The 19,638-nt window shown below is 38.5% G+C and overlaps 1 protein-coding gene across 1 annotated transcript in view; it reads left to right on the forward strand.

Annotated features, from left to right (window-relative positions):
- Positions 1-19,638, forward strand: part of LOC130844375 (F-box/LRR-repeat protein 20-like) — a 95,008-nt gene that overhangs the window by 57,762 nt on the left and 17,608 nt on the right. The window contains exon 5 of the mRNA XM_057720652.1: positions 16,749-16,938. Coding sequence (XP_057576635.1) covers positions 16,749-16,938 — 190 coding nt within the window. The remainder of the gene's footprint in view (positions 1-16,748; positions 16,939-19,638) is intronic.

Consider the following 19,638-nt stretch of genomic DNA (forward strand, 5'->3'; position numbering starts at 1 on the left):
TTTAGGGCTAGCATAATTTTTTTCACTGAAAGTGGAGACATTTAAGGTCCTGACTCTGTGAGCATATTTCTCCTCTGACTTCCCTCTTTGTAAACACCCTAGACTTTAGAACTCATCTTCTGTGGTGCCCTCAAAATATAAGGTTTGAGACAAGTACCTCTATCCTCATTCTAAATCAAGATGCTAGGCCACCCATATAGGACATGCTAAGAGAGTATAATATTAGTTTTGCAGGATGGCAAACACCTACCCTCACTGTATGGGAAGTGGAGGTTGAAGAGTTGGGGGAGGGATTTGGGGGGAATGAGTCATTGGTATACCTTTATGGGGAAGGGAAGTGCCCCTTGACCTCAAGTCAAGAGGGGATGGGTGGTGAGAACCACCAGGAGAGTTTGACCCATGTCCCCTGTGGTTTAAGAGCCACAGGGCCTAGTGTCTGCTTTGTGTTCTTTGAGGCCATTCTGGCTTCTAAATATGGTTGTTCTGAGAGTTGTCATCTGTCCACACTGAGATGACCACTTTGCACAGGCTGATGTGTGCCAATTGCTCTGAGACCTTAATAATGCTAACTACTAGAAAGGAATACAAACATTGCATTTTCTTTAAAACTATAATTAATAAAATGCTTTTCTGATAAACTTATGAGTTCAGTGTTCACACAGATCTGTGGATTCTTATCAACCTGACACAAAAAGTAGCAAATATGGACAGAATATGTTCCCTCCACTTTGGGAGTTGATTCATTGGAATTAGATTTAGCCTCTTAATGAACCCATAAAAACTTTTTATTGTTAGGGAAAAAGCATTCAATCTTATTGAAAGGAGAATATATACCATTGCATCTGGGAAGAAAATGAGATGGGCTAAAGCTGGTAAGGTGGTGGAAATGATCATTTTTTTATTAACAAATTGTCAGCATGGGGCACATTCCTTCAATTTTCAGCAATTTGAAATCCCAGCATTAATCAGCTTTTGTAAAATGCCACGCACTGTTCATATAGCAGCAAGGAAGGCCGTAATGAAAAACTGAAGAACTAGCATTAGATCAGAGATCATGTGGCTGCAGTATCTTTGTTTTGTATGAAGACTTTTTTTACTTTTCTGGAATTGGTCAAAACATGCCACATCCTCATCAAATGACCTCTGTGAGTGCTTTCTTTCAGAACAATAAATGGTGTTAATAAGTTGGCCAGCCTCCCACCAACTAGACCTTTGATATATGTTGTATGAGCACATTAATAACAAATCAGAATTAGAGAAACGTAGGGAGTGTTCCCCACTCATAATTGTCTTTTTCTGTAAGACAAAATAAATCAAACTATTACATTGCTCCCAGGAAGCCTAAACCATTTATAAAATGACTGTTTTTATAAATTGGTTTACTTTATCCATTTTTAATTGCTTATTAGGGTCCTAGAATGTGCAAGGTGCTGCAGGGACTAAATAGATGCATAAAAATGGTTCTGCTGTGAAAGAGCTCACAGTATCCACATACACTCTACTGTTTGGTCCACAAGTTTAACTTCCTCTATATTTTTGGTCTACTGAATAAACATGCCACTGTTCTTCGTGTGTGAATATGACATTGCTTACTTTTTTGTCTGTAAGCTATTGCTTTGTGTTTTTTCTGGAATTAAGGCTAGGGACTGCCAATTCATCACTTCTAGTGTTCTTGGTCTCCCTTGGTACCAAGCAACATACATTTTCAGAAAGACTTCTCAAGGCTAAGTAGTATATAGACTGTCACCTAGAGGGAAAACAAAATAGATTGATAAGTACCCAATATTGTGACCTGGACCACTTTGTTTTTGGCTATAACCATGAGTAGTTCCATGGAGCAAACAAGAATGTGAAATAGAAGTTCATCATTTGTGGTTCAAAGAAAAGAGAGCCAACCTGTGGACTGTGCTCAGTAGAGTGGTTTAGTAATTTGTGACAAAACCCTCAACAGGAAGTCTTAAGTTGGGGTTGATGGCTGCTTCAGAGAATCTATGAACTTCCTGAAACTATAAATTAACATTTTATACTTAAGAAGCTGTGTGTTTTCTTTTTCTTTTTTTTTTTTTAAGCTCTTTATTGGAATATAATTGCTTTACTGTGTGTTTTCTTGAGAGAATCCATAGCTTTCACTGGGTTCTCCAAGATAGTCACGAATCTCTAAAATAGTTATGAACTATGAGTCTAGGTCAGGGGTTGGTGAATTTTTTCTAAAAAGCAAGAGACAGTGAATATTTTAGGCTTCGAAGAACTTACAATCTCCATAAAGAAGTAAGTGTGGCTGTATTCCAGTGCAACTTTATTTTCAAAAACAAGATGGCCCAAAAGGGCCACAGTTCACCCGCCTCTGGCTTAGGCTATGATTTGGTAAGAGAGAACTTTCAAAATACTGTGCTGAGGTATATCCAAGTTTTCCCTTTTATATAAATCATATTTCACATATGGACTTTATTTGATTTTGTTTTTTCTTTCTTATCGAAGTATAATTTACATGGGGTAAAACGAACAAATCTTAAGCCAACTCGATGAATTTTTGCATATGTTTACACCCATGTAACCACCACCCACATCAAGATATAGAATATGTCCATCACCCCAGAGGGTCCCTCATGTTCCTCTTTAATCATAATCTTCTCCCTCCCCCGGAAGTAACCACTCTTCTCTTCTATCATCATAGCTTGGTTTTACCTTTTCTTGAACTTCATTTAAATGAGACTGTAGAGCAGCGTGCAGTTTTTTGTGTGTGCTTGGCTTCTTTCACTCAACATAATGTTTTCAGATTCACCTGTGTTTTTGAACACACAGACTTTTAATATAGATAGCCTGGTTGGTTTATCATACTGTTGTTCCTAAAGACCCTTCTTTATTAATTAGCAAGAATTTCCTGGTCCTTTTGGTGTTTGTAGTGCCAGACTAGAGGCCACAAGAAGATGCATAATTCCTGTTTCCACCTTCCCACCATTTGAAGTTAAACCACAAATACAGAAATTGCAATTCAAGAACTCCTAGTTACAAATAACATCAACAAATTGCAGCATGAGCTCTGAGTACTCTTTCTCATTGGAGAAAGTAAAGGTCTAAACCTTTAATGAGTTTAATGAGTAAGGACTCTTGTTTCTCTTCACCCTTAGACCAGTAGTATATATTAAAAACCAATTGAAGTTGTATAACAAGGGGAGTCCAGCTCAAGGATGGAAGATGCCTTGGAGGACTGGGGTGGGGATGGTGGGGGGGGACTCGGGGCGGGGGGAGTCAAGGAAAGGAGGGAATACGGGGATATGTGTAAAAAAACAGATGATTGAACTTGGTGTACCCCCAAAAAAATAATAAAAACAAAAACAAAAACAAAAAACCAATTGGTGTTATACTATCATTAGTCCATAGAATCCTGAGGAAGTTTCTGTTGTCCTTTAATCCAGTGCTTCTCAGACTTTTATGTGCATACAGATCCCCTGGGGGTCTGTTAAAATGCAGATTATGATTCAGTTGGTCTGGGGTGTGGCCTGAGAAGCTGCATATCTGGCCAGTTCCCACAGAGCGCTGATGTTGCTCCTTGCTTGTAAAACATGCTTTGATACAATGAAGAATCACCTCACACTGGTCAGAATGGCCATCATCAAAAAAACTACAAACAATACATGCTGGAGAGGGTGTGGAGAAAAGGGAACCATCCTACGCTGTTGATGCGAATGTAAACTGGTACAACCACTATGGACAACAGTATGGAGGTTCCTTAAAAATCTAAAAATAGACCTACCATATCACCCTGCAGTCCCACTCCTGGGCATGTATCTGGAGAAAAACATGGTTCAAAAGGATACATGCACCTAATGTTCATTGCATCACTGTTTACAATAGCCAAGATATGGAAGCAACCTAAATATTCATCGACAGATGAATGGATAAAGAAGATGTGGTACACATATACAATGGAATGTTACTTAGCCATTAAAAAGAATGAAATAATGCCATTTGCAGCAACATGGATGGACCTAGAGATTGTCATACTGAGTGAAATAACTCAGACACAGAAAGACAAATATTATATGATATTGCTTATATGTAAAATCTAGAAAAAGGGGGTACAAATGAACTTATTTACAAAATAGAAGTAGAGTCATGGACATAGAAAACAAACATGTTTACCAGGGGATAAGGGAGGGGAGGGATAAATTGGGAGATTGGGACTGACATACACACACTATTGTATATAAAATAGACAACTAATAAGAACCTGCTGCAGAGCACAGGGAACTCTACTCAATACAATGGCCTATGTGGGAACAGAATCTTAAAAAGAGTAGATATATGTATATGTATAACTGATCCACTTTGCTGTATGCCTGAAACTAACACAGCATTGTAAATCGACTATACTCCAATAAGAAATTTTAAAAATGAAATAATAAAATAGATCCATATGAACTGAGTTAGAAAACTGTCTGGGATGTATCATAAATTGAAAAAGCAAAATGCAGAACAATATGGAATGTATGATTCCATTAAAACAAAAAATAACTACAAAAACAAAAACAAAAACATGCTTTGAGTAGCAGGACTCTCATCTAGTAATCATTACTGATGTGGTTTAGACCAGAGACAATGGTATTCAAGGACGATGATGGTGCAAACTCATAGAGAAATGAGATATTTATGAATGAAAATGGATAGAAGTTGCTGAGAAACTGACATAGTACATGAGGAACAAAAGATACTAAGGATGATTCCTAGGGGTCCGCCTTATGAAATTAGATAAGTGATGGTATCTCTGGATATCTATTCAGATTATTATCCAGTTCTGGATTGCTTCTGGGCCTGAGTCTTTCACAACCATGGAAACTTAAGAATTTTGGTTCCTGCTGGAGCAACATATATTTTCCACCATTCTTATGTCTAAACCTTCAAGGTCTGAACAATCTTCGTCTTCCTCTATTGGGGTCATTGTGGATTTTTTCTCAATAAAGGCCTGCACTCTCTGTATCGTAATATTTACCTAGTTAGTTCTCATGATGTTACCTAACCACTTCTACTTTTTTTTAATTGAAGTAGAGTTGATTTACAATGTTGTGTTAGTTTCTGCTGTATAGCAGAGTGATTCAGTTATACATATATATACATATTCTTTCTCATAGTCTCTTCCATTATGGTTTATTACAGGATATTGAATATAGTTCCCAGTAGGACCTATATTTTGTATACAGTAGTTTGTATCTGCTAATCCCAAACTCCTAATTTATCCCTCTCCCAACCCCTTTCCCCTTTAATAACCATAAATTTGTTTTCCATGTCTGTGAGTCTGTTTCTGTTTCATAAATAAGTTCATTTGTGTCATATTTTAGATTCCACATATAAGTAATATCATATGGTATTTTTCTTTCTCTTTCTTACTTACTTCAGTTAGTATGATAATCTCTAGGTCCATTCACATTGCTGCAAATTGGCATTGTCATTCTTTTTATGGCTGAATAGTAGTCCCTATAACCATCTCTACTTTTATGTAATAAATATTGGCATAACATTTGCTTTTAGATTGTTAACACATTTTAGGGCTCATGACCTTCAATGGACTCATGTCCATCACATTCTCCACTGCTGTTTTGTTAAGTAGATATTACTTCATTGCAACATGATCCTTCTACAACAGGCAGATATTTTTACAAAAACATGTGATTTTGCTGGTTTTCGTCTGTTGCTTCAGCTTACCCACAATCATCTCCAAGAACTATTGTTCACAACAGCTCATGTTCATGCATGGGTTACTTCTTCACTGAGCCCAATCACACACACTATTACTTATTTAGGGACTTCATTTACACAATGATTATGCTTACTCATCCCATATTTTATAACAAGTCCAGCCTAAATTAGTAGTAGCAGCTTATACAGCACTTTTGCCTATGATAGCCTTCCTACCCCTCTCTATAATTCCAAAGCCCTGTTTTCAGATGTTTACATAAATAATATATCCAGTATAAAGTCTTTCTTAGTACTATCTTTTTTAAAAATATGTGTATTTGAAAAATTCCCTGCATATTGAATGATACTTGTAACCTACAGTCAACTTAAAAGATAATTATAAAGACTAATCGGAAATCACTCGTATATCTACCAGCTATCTCAAGAAACAGAATGTTATCCATTGCATATAAACCTTCTGTGCACATCACCCTGCCTCTGTAATAGAGACCATCAACAGCCTGACCTTTGTGAGCACCAGTATCCTGTTTTTATTTATAGTTTTACCACATTTTTAAGGATGTATGCATCCTTAAAAAATAGCTTAATTTTTCCTCTTAGAAAAATTTATAACTGGAGTCAATCTGTACATATTATTTTGTGATTTGCTTCTCTTGTTTAATATTGTTTGTAAGATGCAGTGGTGTTAAAGCATATGGTTATGGTGCATTCATTTCAATTAACATATAGTATCCCACTGCATTAATACATCATTTTGCAAATAATGCTTCTGTGAACTGGTAGAGAAAACTTGGAAGTGAACATTATTTGGGGAGGAAAAAAATATATATATATATTCTTGGCTATATTGAGTTTGAAGTGCTTTGGGATATATAACTGGAGATGCTGAGTATGTATAAGGATAGAGGACTCTGGAGCTCAGAGAGGATCTACTTGGAGATAGAAGTCAGAGAAGCTATGGCCATGGTTGACATCCAGAGAGAGGGGAGAAGAGGATCTTGCCTTTAGCCTTGAGAAGCCCCAGTAGTTAATGATCTGATCGAGGAAGCTGAGTCTACAAAAAAGAATGAGTAGGAATAGCCAAAGAGATATGAGGAAAACCAGAAGAATGTGGGTTATTTTTTAAGAAATTAAAAAAAAATTTTTTTAAGAAAAAGGCAGCAGGGGCTCCCCTGGTGGCGCAGTGGTTAAGAATCTGCCTGCCAATGCAGGGGATACGGGTTCAAGCCCTGGACGGGAAGATCCCACATGCCTCAGAGCTACTAAGCCCGTGAGCCACAACTACTGAGCCTGCGCTCTAGAGCCCACAAGCCACAACTATTGAGCCCACGTGCTGCAACTACTGAAGCCTGTGCTCCTTGAGCCTATACTCCACAACAAAAGAAGCCACCACAATGAGAAGCCCATGCACCTCAATAAAGAATAGCCCCTGCTCGCTGCAACTAGAGAAAACCCGCACACAGCAAGGAAGACCCAACACAGCCAATAAATAAATTAATTAATTAAATTTAATTTAAAAAAAAAGAAAAGAAACAGGCAGCGGGGCTTCCCTGGTAGCACAGTGGTTAAGAATCCACCTACCACGTAGAGAACAAACATATGGACACCATGGGGGGAAAGCTGGGGGGATGAATTGGGAGATTGGGATTACCATATATACGTTACTAATAAGAAAAAAAAATCATATTGTACACTTTAAATATATGCAGTTCATTGTATGTCAATTATATCTCAATAAAAGTTCTTAAAAAAAAAGAAAAGAATCTGCCTGCCAATGCAGGGGACATGAGTTCGATCCCTGGTCAGGGAAGATCCTACATGCTACGGAGCAGCTAAGCCTGTATGCCACAACTACTGAGCCTGTGCTCTAGAGCCCTCGAGCCACAACTAATGAGCCCACGCTCCACAGCTACTGTAGCCCACGCACCTAGAGCCCATGCTCTGCAACAAGAGAGGCCACTGCAATGAGAAGCCTGCGTACCACAACAAAGAGTAGCCCCCGCTCTCCGCAACTATAGAAAGCCCTCGCGCAGCAACAAAGACCCAATGCAGCCAATAAAAATTAATTAATTAATTTTTTAAAAAAGACACAGGCAGTGGTTAACAGTGTCCAGCGCTGCTTAATATATATATAAAATAGGGATTTGAGCATGTTTGTTGGATTTAGCTACTAGCAATCATTAGTGACCTTCATGAGAATTGTCTTGGGGGAGTGACAGTAAAAAATCACATTGGCATAAAATGATAAATGAGTGGAAAATAAGAAAATCGAGATAGAAAATAGAAATTTTGTCTAGGAGGGCAGGAAAGAAAGATAAAGTGATCACTGGATGGGAGCATGAGGTCAAAGGAGCCTTTTGGTTTTTCATCGATGAGACTTGAACGTGTTCAAATTCCTGTGAGAAGGATCCAGTTGAGACAGAATAATTGGATATATAAGATGGGAAAAGTACAGGTGACAGCATATGGTTCTGGAAAAGGCTGGAGTTGATGAGGTCCAAAGATGTGTAACTGGCTTTTGAAAGGAAGAGACATGCTAAACCAGTGTAGGAAGAGTGGAGAAAGACGAAAAAATACGTGAAAGGACACGGCAGAGGAGTGTTGAGCGTGAGGTAAGAGGTGAGAGCATTGGCTTTGAGGAAAAGGGAAGCTGGAGCTACAAGGTCATGTCTAGAGAAGAGTGGCATGGGTTTGAAAGCCGTTCCAGAGAGTGTAGGATGTTGGCCATACAGATGTAACAGGCTGCTGCTGATTTGTTTAAAATGTCATTGTACTGTGTGCCTTGCTCCAGGGCAGGGCCAGAGAACGTGGGTAGCAGTTTATGTGGATTCTGAATATGATAGACAAGTGAGACAGGACTTTGGGATAGTGGCTAGATTATCAGTGAAATGGCAGATCATGGGATTTAAGCAATAAGAGAATAAAGGGAGTCTTTTGTGTATATGTAGATACTTGCATGATATACTATAGTCAACACGGATTCCCCAAAAGGTCTTGCTGCTAGCAGGAGTTATGCACTACATCCATCATAACGGTGCTAAACACAGTTCATATGTCAATAAACATGGGACATCTGGCCCTTGGGTAAAAAACATGAATAAAATGAAGAAATTAGAAGACTGGTGGTAGGAGTGAAAGTAAGGCAGGTATTTGGAAGCCCTGATGAGGTGGAAGAATGGTCACGGTCAGAGTAGTTAGAAAAGTAGTTATAAGGTGGGAGGAAAAGAAGTTGCGGTCTAAATGAGGGGTGCCCTAGTCAGTAATTTCAGGGTATGACAAGGTCCAAGGCTATCCTATTGGAGTAGGTGGCTGATGGGGTGCAGAGGAGAAGATTACAAGTTATAAGGTCAAGAACCCAAGGTCAAGGTGTTAGAAGGGTCATTGACTCAACTACTGAAGTCATTCAGGATATTGGCAGGACTTAGGGTGAAGAAGAAGACTATGATTGTGTACTAAGTCTTTCATGAATGTGGTGATTGAGGGACAAGGGAAGTTAATGTGTTAACAGCAACGGTGGTAAATGACAACTAAGAGGAAGGAGAGAGGCCATCATGTGTGATGTGAAGGGAGGTGATAATTGTTGGCAAATGATGATGGGGAGCACAGAGGACAAAAAAATCTCTGTCCTGATTTTGAGCTACATGACAGTAGAACGAACAGTCTCCACTTCTGAGGGATGTGGGAAAGTATTTGCAGCAGGGATCTCCCTTAAGGCAAGGTAGAGGGATTAAGCAGAGAATATATACATTCATAGAGGATTTAGTTTTTGGAGCAGTATTTTCATAGAGCTCAGCTCGTGGGTTTAGATGGGGTAGGGCAGGGATGGGCTGAGTCCAGGGCCCAGAAGTATCAAGCACAAGGGATGAGGGTGAAGGAGAGAATAGATGGCCAGAGATGCATTCTTTGGGTATTCCTGGTGAAAATGCAAGGTGAGTTTTCAATTAATTGCTTTGAAAAGAGGGAGCAATAGGCAATGGACTAAAAGAAATCACGTCCAGATGACTTCTCTTAGATGATGTTGGTCCAGGAAGCTGCAATTTCCGTCGTCACTTGGCTTTGGGTGGTGTTCTTCTAGGCTGCAATACTGCAGCCAGCGTGGGATGGTGTAAAACCCTTACTGTTATTCAGCTTTATAACCAAAATTCCTGGCTATGATTGGTTTCAGCTTTTATATTCTACCATCCGACTTGCTCGTCATGAGTTGGCTGGGATCTATTTATATAATAATGCAGCTATACACTTCCATAGTGTTTACAGACTTTAGAACAATTTTAAGGTACTTTCAGTCAAGCACACAATCCCATATAATGCTGTCCATTTTACTTTTATAAAAACAATTTTCTCTTATGGTTTCTTCACAATTAACACTGAGAATTTTTTTTTTAGATTTTTTTTTTTTGGTGTGGACCATTTTTAAAGTCTTTATTGAATTTGTTACAATATTGCTTCTGTTTTACGTTTTGATTTTGTGGCCGCGAGGCATGTGGGACCTTAGCTCTCTGACCAGGGATTGAACCTGCAACCCCTGCATTGGAAGGCGAAGTCTTAACTACTAGACCACCAGGGAAGTCCCAACACTAAGAGAATTTTATTGTGGGTTAATAATTTCTATTAGATCAATTGGTTTAGCGAGTGGAAACAAAAAAACACATTGAGGGGGGTTAAGATGTAAAAAGTAAGCTTGAGGAGTGAGGGGCAAGGTGTACCTTTTGTCAGTTTTCAGTGATCCTGAATGGGTGAAGCTGAAACTAATTTCAGCAGGTGGGTCTTCATGCTTCCTTCTTCATTCTCTAGACTTGATGATGGCTTCCCTCCATTCTTTTTTTTTTTAATTTATTCATTTATTTTTATTGGCTGTGTTGGGTCTTCGTTGTTGTACACAGGCTTTCTCTAGTTGCAGCGAGCGAGAGCTACTCTTCACTTTGGTGCTCCCTCTTCTCACTGGAGTGTCTTCTCTTGTTGTGGAGCACGGGCTCTAGGCATGCGGGCTTCAGTAGTTGTGGCTCGTGGGCTCTAGAGCATAGGCTCAGTAGTTGTACCACAGGTACTTAGTTTCTCCACGGCATGTGGGATCTTCCCAGACCAGGGCGAATCCGTGTCCCCTGCATTGGCAGGTGAGTTCTTAACCACTGTGCCACCAGGCAAGTCATCCCTCCATTCTTTATTTCTCCAGTTTCAACATAGTGTTCCTCAGTGCAGGAGTCGATATTCTCACATTTAGCTTTGCGACTCTTCAAGATTGGGTAGAAGCGGCAGATATTGTGAACAGTTGGCTGGTAATCTGAAGCTCAATTTGGCCTTGGAAGCAGCAAAAGGAGGTAGGAATAGCATGAAGTGTTGATACTTAGCATCTTACAGATGCTCAAGCTTGAGTGAGCTATGTAACAGCTCCTGAACCCCATTTTCCTCCCTATTAGCAATTAAAGTTATAATACCCATTTACTTGGAACAAGATAGATATTCAATAAGTATGAGGCGTTCATTTCTTCCTCTTAGCTGCACTATTGTTTACACTTGGCCCTCAACTGAATTTTGAAAGTATAGGAAGGATATAAAGAGGTCTTTTGTCCCAGGCAAACTAGCTTTGGTAGTGGGCAAGTCTTAAAGAATGTGATGTGTTTTATTTTACACTTTCTGGATATCCTGATACTAGCTTAGGCAAATAAATGTTTTTAGAGAGCTGACAACATTTTAATATCATTGTAACTATATAATAGTATACAAAATTAAATAAGGTGGTTTGAAAGTTGATGCCATATACCAATAAATTAATTGCTTGGGAAACGCAGAATTGTTTGGTCAGATGAAGCACAGAATTTTTCAGGATTTGTCACTGAGGTTTTCTTTTTATGGGGAAAAAAGGAAATAATTCTATGTAGTTTTAACGAACTGATACTACCAAGTATATTTGTGTAGATGCAACCTCTCTCCTTTCCTTTAGCAGACATACTGATTATCAGGTGCTCTGTCGCTGTATATAGCATTTTGATTAAAGGATCTTTAATATTGTTCATCCCCTTTTATTGCACAGACTAGCTCAATGTTTCTTGCAATCTCTTTCAGGGACTTTACAGATGGTATGAAAAAAAGACTCTCAGAGAATTGCTTCTTTTTAAATTTCCTCTGTTGATTGTTTTATAGTTATGGAGTTATGGTTCACTGTTTTTTAAAGGATTCTTGTTTCCTTAAACAAGAATAATGAATTTGGGGAAAGGGTTTTCTCAAGCAAAAAGTTGGTCACTTTATGGAAACTTTAAGGAAATACTTACATAAATCTAATACCTACAGTGTGCCTAAAGAAAAATCCATTGATACCATTAAGATCAATACATTTCCTTTTCCTTCTGTTGATAAGTTTTATAGGAATTTTCACACCAAGATCTGAGTGCTGTGTTTGGAGGATTGTTTCATCAAATCGACAGAGAGAGAAATGTCATCTTGCCCTTATTTCTGAAGGATATTTGAACTTCACTAATTAAGCAACCTCCATCATTATTCAGTGAAGCTCTCTTGAGGGTGAAGAGGCTTTGATCAGGGAGACTCTCTAATTGGATAGGACCTCTCATCATAAAACAGTTAAAATATGTTGATTATAGTTTTACCATTAGGAATTCCATTGCTTAAAACAAATGGCTTATAACAAGAATTAGATTAACCTAAGTCAATTTTAGCCTGAAGATATTTGGAACCATTAAAAAAAAAAGATCAAGTAATCGTAGCATTCCAGGAGTCTATGAAAAGAAGGTGGGCTTTTGATTCATGATAGCAAAAATATATGTTGTACAGTAGATTTTAGGTTTCAACATAATAGCAATCCTCCAATGATTACTAATGTCTAATACTTCTTTATGTCTCTCAACTTACATTTAAAATTTTTTATTATGAAAATATGCACAAAAGAACTGTATAATGAATTCCCATGTACATCACCAAGCTTCAATAATTACCAATATTTTTAAAATCTTATGTCATCAATCTCCTCTACTTTTTTGTTTGCTTGCTGGAATAATTTAAAGCAAATCCCCCATATATCATTTCACCCATAAACACTTTAGTATTCACCTCTGTCAGTCTATTTTTATGCTGTTAAAATAACTAAATGTTAAAACTTACACAGTGCTTTATAGTTCTAGACTGCCTTATATCATTAGGTTATCACAAAAATTTGATAGGTATCATTACCACTATTTAGCAGAGTTTTTTTTCTTCAGATCTTTATTGGAGTATAATTGCTTTATACTGTTGTGCCAGTTTCCGCTGTACAACAAAGTGAATCAGCTGTATTTATACACATATCCCCATATCCCCTCCCTCCTGCCTTCCCTATCCCACCCCTCTAGGTCATCACCAAGCATCGAGTTGATTTCCCTGTGCTCTGCAGCAACTTCCCACTAGCTATCTATTTTACACTTGATAGTGTATATATGTCAATAGCAGATTTTTAAAAAGAGGTTTTGAGTGGTTAATTGACATCAGGGGCTACTAAATAGTGACAATGAGTTTCAATCCTGGGTCTCATAAATGTTTAAGTCAATTTTACACTCTGTAGCAGATATGACCATACCAAGTAAAAGTCTATTCCTTGGATATTGGACTTCAGCTTCTCTGGGCAGAGGCTCCCTTCTTTTGGTCTTGTGATACCTGCGGATCAACTAAAGAGTGAGCATAGCCAGAAGGAAGTGACCATTAGAGATGTGTATCAAGCATGTCTTTTTATTCTGATGTTTTGACATCTGGGGCTTTGCTGACCCTTGGAGACACTGCCCTTCTCAGGGCTCCAATTCCTAGAGATAGTAAAGGACTCGCTTGCAAGTGTTGCTTTCATATGCAAACTGACCAATCCAAAACCCATATTCCCCAACCATCTCCTTTACGTAACTTTTACACTCCAGACCACTATCTGCCAATCCTAATAACCCAGGGCCAGGTACCCAGCAACTAGGGATAGGCCCTGTGCCCTAGAGTCCACCAAAATTATTCAATCCACCTCATCCTAAACCTGCTTACTCTGCCACCCATTCCTTCCAGTAGAAACCACAATAAAAGCTCGTGCCCACATTTTCTCCTCATTCCTTTGCTTTCACGACCTGGTGCCAGTGTGGTGTGGTATGCCCCCTCCTCTTGGGAAATGTGAATGTAACAAAGTGTTTTCAATGGCAATCATCTGCTGATCTGCTGGCCTTGCCAAACCTGGATAATAATAAAACCTACATTTTAAAATAAGATGGTAAAGGCTGCGTAAAAACTCTGGGACTTAATATAAAGAATATCTGACAAGCTTAGTTGGAACAGGTGACAGTCCTAGGTCAGGTAATTGGGTTGGAAATCAAACTCTAAACGAATAGCAGAAGGGGACAGGCAGTGAGGTCAACAGCACATGAAAGGCATCATAATTGAATGGCAACAGCCAATCATTCAGTTATCTTGCTGGCTTCCCAAGGTGGACTGAATGTCAGGGGTGTTATATTTTTTCTTACATATGACTGTCATCTCAAATACATTCCCCTAGGACTGTAGGAAGGCAGTGTTCCCTCACACCCTGATGTTGATACCTCCCCAGTGTTTATTCCCTTAGGCCACCATTCCTGCATATCCTATCCAATATTGCAATAGTCAACAGTGAAGGGTTATATCTGAAGTGTTCAGTACCTGACTCTACCTCAAGTGTTTCCTCTTCTCTGAGGCTCTAGTTTTCAAGCCAACTCTGGGCATTTCCAGCTCAGTTTCCATCTCAGGTAGAATTTTAAGTCAGACACCACAGACCCTTATAAATCCAACATCTTTATTTTACATATGAGGAAACTGAGCTTCAGAGAGGTAAAGGACTAGTCCTGAGAGCATCGGTTGCAGAAGGTGTAGGCCTTTTGACACTAAGGTACACATTCTTTTACTACACTGATAATTTTTAGTAAAATCTGACTTTATTCAATATAGATCCTATTTCACAATAACAAGTTCTAGTGGACTATGAGTAACATGGCTGTAGCAGTATCATTATAACAAATATTTATTTAAATAACTGAGAAATTAATTACTCCCTTATGAAAAAATGTTCTTATAATGTTTTATGTCATATTTCATTATAATACTTAAACTCTATAATATGCTATGTTCTTTCTGATTTTTGCTTACATACACACAAATGTAGTCACAAACACCCATAAACACACAACATACACACACCCTACACCTAGACTCACTCTCCTATTTCCTTTAAAAAACAAACAAAACTCCTTAACCTATCTAGATGGATGGGGCAATAAATTAATAGTTCATGTGATAAAATACTTAGCAATAACTCATTCGTTTTAATATGAATTGATTTTGAAATAATGTCCTAAAAGTATGCTGTCAGTTTAAAGAGGTATTTTATTATTTTGTACTGGTTCTGGGAAATATATGACTAAAGCTTCATTATTCAGTAGTGAATTCAGTTATCCAAGATGTAATCATGGAATCAGGACCCCATGTGCCTGTGCTAATTAATAAAGTGAGCTGGGCATGATTAGGAAGATTCCGGCGGTCAGTGATTCTCAAACCAAAGAGGCATGAGAATCACCTGGGGGGCTTGTTAAACCACAGATCTCCTGGCCCCACCCTCAGAGGTTGTGAGGTGGGCCCCAGGTATTTGTATTTCTAACAAGTTATTGCTGGTTCAAGAACCACATTTGGAGAGCTGCTGCCTTAGGTAATCATTCAACTGAAAAGCATACAAACAGAGGAGCTTGTGGGAGTTTCCTGATTCCTTCAGAACCAACTCATGGGCTTGCAGTCTTATACCAAGCAGACAGTGTTATTTCTTACTATCTTCCCTGTGCTCTTATTGTGACCTGAAATTTTCTAGTTCATGGTAGTAACTCAAGTCAAATGAATATGTGTGAAAAATACACCAATAGCACCAGCTGCTAGAATAGAGACACTAATACCTGCGAGCCTTCATGCTTTAAAACAATCAGGTTTTACATGTTTACAGTTTGAGGGTGATGGGTGGTTCCATATTCTTTTGTACTATCAATTTGTAAGAAATGTGAAAATATTTGTTATAAACCTACAGGCTATCCTGTAATTTAGGTGTTACTAGCACAAACTAAGGTAGTGCTGCTTCTACTGGAAGCTGCCTTTGACCGTATATACTATTGCTGATTTTAGTGTGTTGATATTGTAGATCCTCATTATATGTGGATTCCATGTAAAATGGAATTTGAGAATATGCCAACTTGCTAAAATGTATTTGTAACCCCAAAATCAATACTGTGGTGCTTTCCTGGCATTTATGGACATTTGCAGAGTGGTGACAAATTTGAGTCGTACAAGGTGCATGTTCTCAGCTGAGATCCAATAGAGTGAGGTTCTGCCCTCTTGTTTCAGCCCTCGTGCTGTAAGGAAGCATCCTTTTCACGGTTGATTTAGTGCCACATTTTTCACATTTTTGTGCTCTTTATTACTGATCTTGCTATTTAAAATGGCCTCCAAACATACTACTAAAGTGCTGTCCAATATTGCTGAGGGTGAGAGGGCTGTGATGTGCCTTGTGAGAAAATATATGTCAAGCTAGCTTTGTTCAGGCATGAGTTATAGTCCTGTTGGCCATGAGTTCAGTGTTAATGAATCAATAATATATGCTAAGCAAGGTGTCTTTAAGCAAAAGCACACATAAAACAAGGTTATGTATTAATCAGTTGACAAAAATATTATGACCAGATGCTCGCAGGAATCTAACCCTGTATTTCCCTGGGAGCAATGATTGAGTATTTGCTAATCCAGTGTTTGCAGCAGCTTCATAGAACATAACCACCACGAATAAGGAGAATCAACATGGCTTGGATTTGCTGAGGGTACCACGTTTAGTGGATCATGTTCATCCGTTGATTAAATTTACCAATTCATTTCATGTTATTAGCACTAGTTGTTCACTTCTCAAGCATAGTATTAAAATGCAGACTTTCCACCATAAGAAATTAAAAATGTCACTCAGGTGACTTCAGGGATCTGCTCAAGTATGTGGATCAGAGAGCACAGTATGATATTTCCCTGATTTTTTTTTCTCTCCTTAGTCTCCACAAAATAGAAGTATTTGGCTGCCTTGCTCTTACCACCAGGAGTGTGGGCTCCCTGGCCCTACAATGTCCACACCTTCGGACCTTGAACATTGGAAGAGTCCCCAAGGTTTCTGAGGCCTGCCTGGTCAGGAGCCTGGAGAACTTACGAGAAGGGACTGCGCTTAATGTTGCTGGCCTCAAAATGGTGAGACTTCTTGGACTCAGACTGACTTTTTCATTGGGTTCCATGTCCCTAAGTTTTCAGAACATAGAATGAATAATGCTTCCATGTCTTTCCCACCTCATATGAAGCAGTGCTCTGAACTGTGCACTTTAGAGGGTAAAGAATCTCAGAGTACCTGTGTGATAGAAAGGGTTTGGACACTGGACCATTTCTTCTATTCAAGAGAAGAAATATTTGAAACTGTTTTCCTGAGGAAACACTGCTGTTCGGTTATGGAACAGGAATATAAAAGCTGACCCATTAACTGGATCTTTTGCCACTTTTCTAACTGAACTAGTATTTACAATAATTCAATAAAACTGTTAAACAAATAAGAGATAATGATAAGAGCTATTATTTACTGAGCCCCTTCCATGTTCCAGGAGCCATATAAGGCACTTGTTACACACATTATTTCATCAGCTTCTCATCTTCCCTGTGTAAGAAGTAGCACGGTCTCCAATTTTACAGGTAGAGTCATTGAGGTTCTGGGAGTTGAGAGAGAAATGGTACAGGACCCAGGTTTGCTGGTTCCCCCCAAGCCCACTATGTTCACTTGGCTTCTGTCTGTGTGGAAGGAGAAGGGAGTCCCTCTTCTCCCTCAGGTATGATTAGCCAAAAGGTGATGTGACAATGGGACAGGCTGATTTTCACAAATTAAATGTTGATTGCAATTCTGTGAATTCGGAGTGGACAGAACTTCTGGCCGAGAACAGACTGTTATCGTGCTTTTTGATACGGGCTGATTAGCAGCCATTGAAAAGATGTTCTGACATAAGCAGTTGAATTAAAATTTTTATGTTCTCAGTTTTCTCTTTTACTAGGTTCATCTTGGGCCCTGAAGTGTTTGCTTTAAACACTGAATGAATGAATTAATGAGAGAAGAACAATACTACCTTTCTTCTTTCTAATCAAAATGTCACATCTTTGAAAGGAATTCTTTAAAAGTTGATAATCCGCTCTTAGCTTGCTTGACGATGCGTTTAGATATGTTTGGGGAAGTCTTTCACAAACTCACAATTCTGGGAAGAATGGAAAGAATGAAATTCTTTCATTCTTTGTTTCTTTTCACTCAAAACAGAAAACTCACAAAACAACAATAGCTTAATCTTACTCAGTTTCTAGGCATTTACTTCTAATCTATGAAGAACTCCTAAATTAGTGTTATGTGTGCCATGTTGGATTACTTGGTATCCTAAATAAGATGATAGATGCCATACAAGGACAGATCTATTGCTTAAATTATTTGAGTCTAGTTTAATAAATGCCGTATTACTATCCTATTTGAGTTTCCTTAATCTAAGCACAATATGGGATAAGCACTTCCACGACTCTCTGATTTATATATTCAAATGGGGATTCTGTAGATTTTGGCACTGAAACAGACATGCAAGAGCACAGATTTGGAGCCCAGCCCCAAAAGGTCTTTGGGGCTCTAAGTGTTGATCATGAAGCAAAGCACAGTTCCTGGTATGTGGTCAGTGCTCTGTGGATTTTTGTTAACCTAATGACTGGGAGAAAGCCAGGCTATAAAGGCTATATCACAGTAAATTATGTATCAACGGAAATTGTGTGAATCAATTCTCATTTTGAATGCATAGTAAGAGCTTGTTACATTTAGGAACTTTGCCTGGAATATCTGTAAAATGAATAGCTACTTCCCAATTTGCCTACTCTGTTAAATTTTACTTTTTTAAAAAACAATTATTGACTATATTCCACACACTGTGCATTTCATACCTGTGATTCACTTAATTTGCAGTCTGGAGTTTGTATCTATTAACCTCCCTCAGCTATTTCTCTCCTCCTCCCACCCTCCCACCTCTGGCAGCTTCCCGTTTGTTCTCTGTATCTATTACTCTGTTCCTGTTCTGTTCTATTGTTCACTTGCTTTGTTTTTTAGATTTCCCGTATAAGTGAAATCATATAGTATTTGTCTTTCTCTAACTTATTTCACTTAGCATAATACCCTCTAGGTCCATCCATGTTGTCACAGATGGCAAGATTTCATTCTTTTTTATAGCTGGATAATATTCCATTGTGTATACACGCACACACACACACACATCTTTTTTTATCCATTCATCTATTGATGGGACTTAGGTTGTTCCATAGCTTGCTACTTTAAATAATGCTGCAATGAACATAGGGGTGCATATCTCTTCTAATTAGTGTTTTCAGTTTCTTTGGATAAATATTCAGGAATGAGATTTCTGGATCATATGGTAGTTCTATTTTTAATTTTTTGAGGAATCTCCATACTGTTTTCCATCGTGGCTGCACCAATTTACATTCCCACCAACAGTGCATGAGGATCCCCTTTTCTCCACACTCTCGCCAGTACTTATTTGTTGTCTTTTTGATAATAGCCATTTTCACAGGTGTGAATGATATCTCATTGTGGTTTTGATTTGCATTTCCCTGATGATTAATGGTGTTGAGCATCTTTCATGTGTCTGTTGGCCATCTGTATGTCTTCTTTGGAAAAGTGTCTATTCAGATTTTGAAAAAGTTTGACATTTTCTTCACATGCAATTTCCTTAAAGTGTGGATCACCTGAGTGAAAAAATAACTTAGTATAACATGGTATCCTAGACAGGGTCTCTCCTATGGTTTTCCATCTTTTTATGTCCTCGAAAGTCAAAGACCCTTTATTCCCTGAATGTAAGACTCACCGTGGAT

This window comes from Hippopotamus amphibius, chromosome 2 (genome assembly GCF_030028045.1).
Source record: "Hippopotamus amphibius kiboko isolate mHipAmp2 chromosome 2, mHipAmp2.hap2, whole genome shotgun sequence".
NCBI classification, from domain to species: domain Eukaryota; kingdom Metazoa; phylum Chordata; class Mammalia; order Artiodactyla; family Hippopotamidae; genus Hippopotamus; species Hippopotamus amphibius.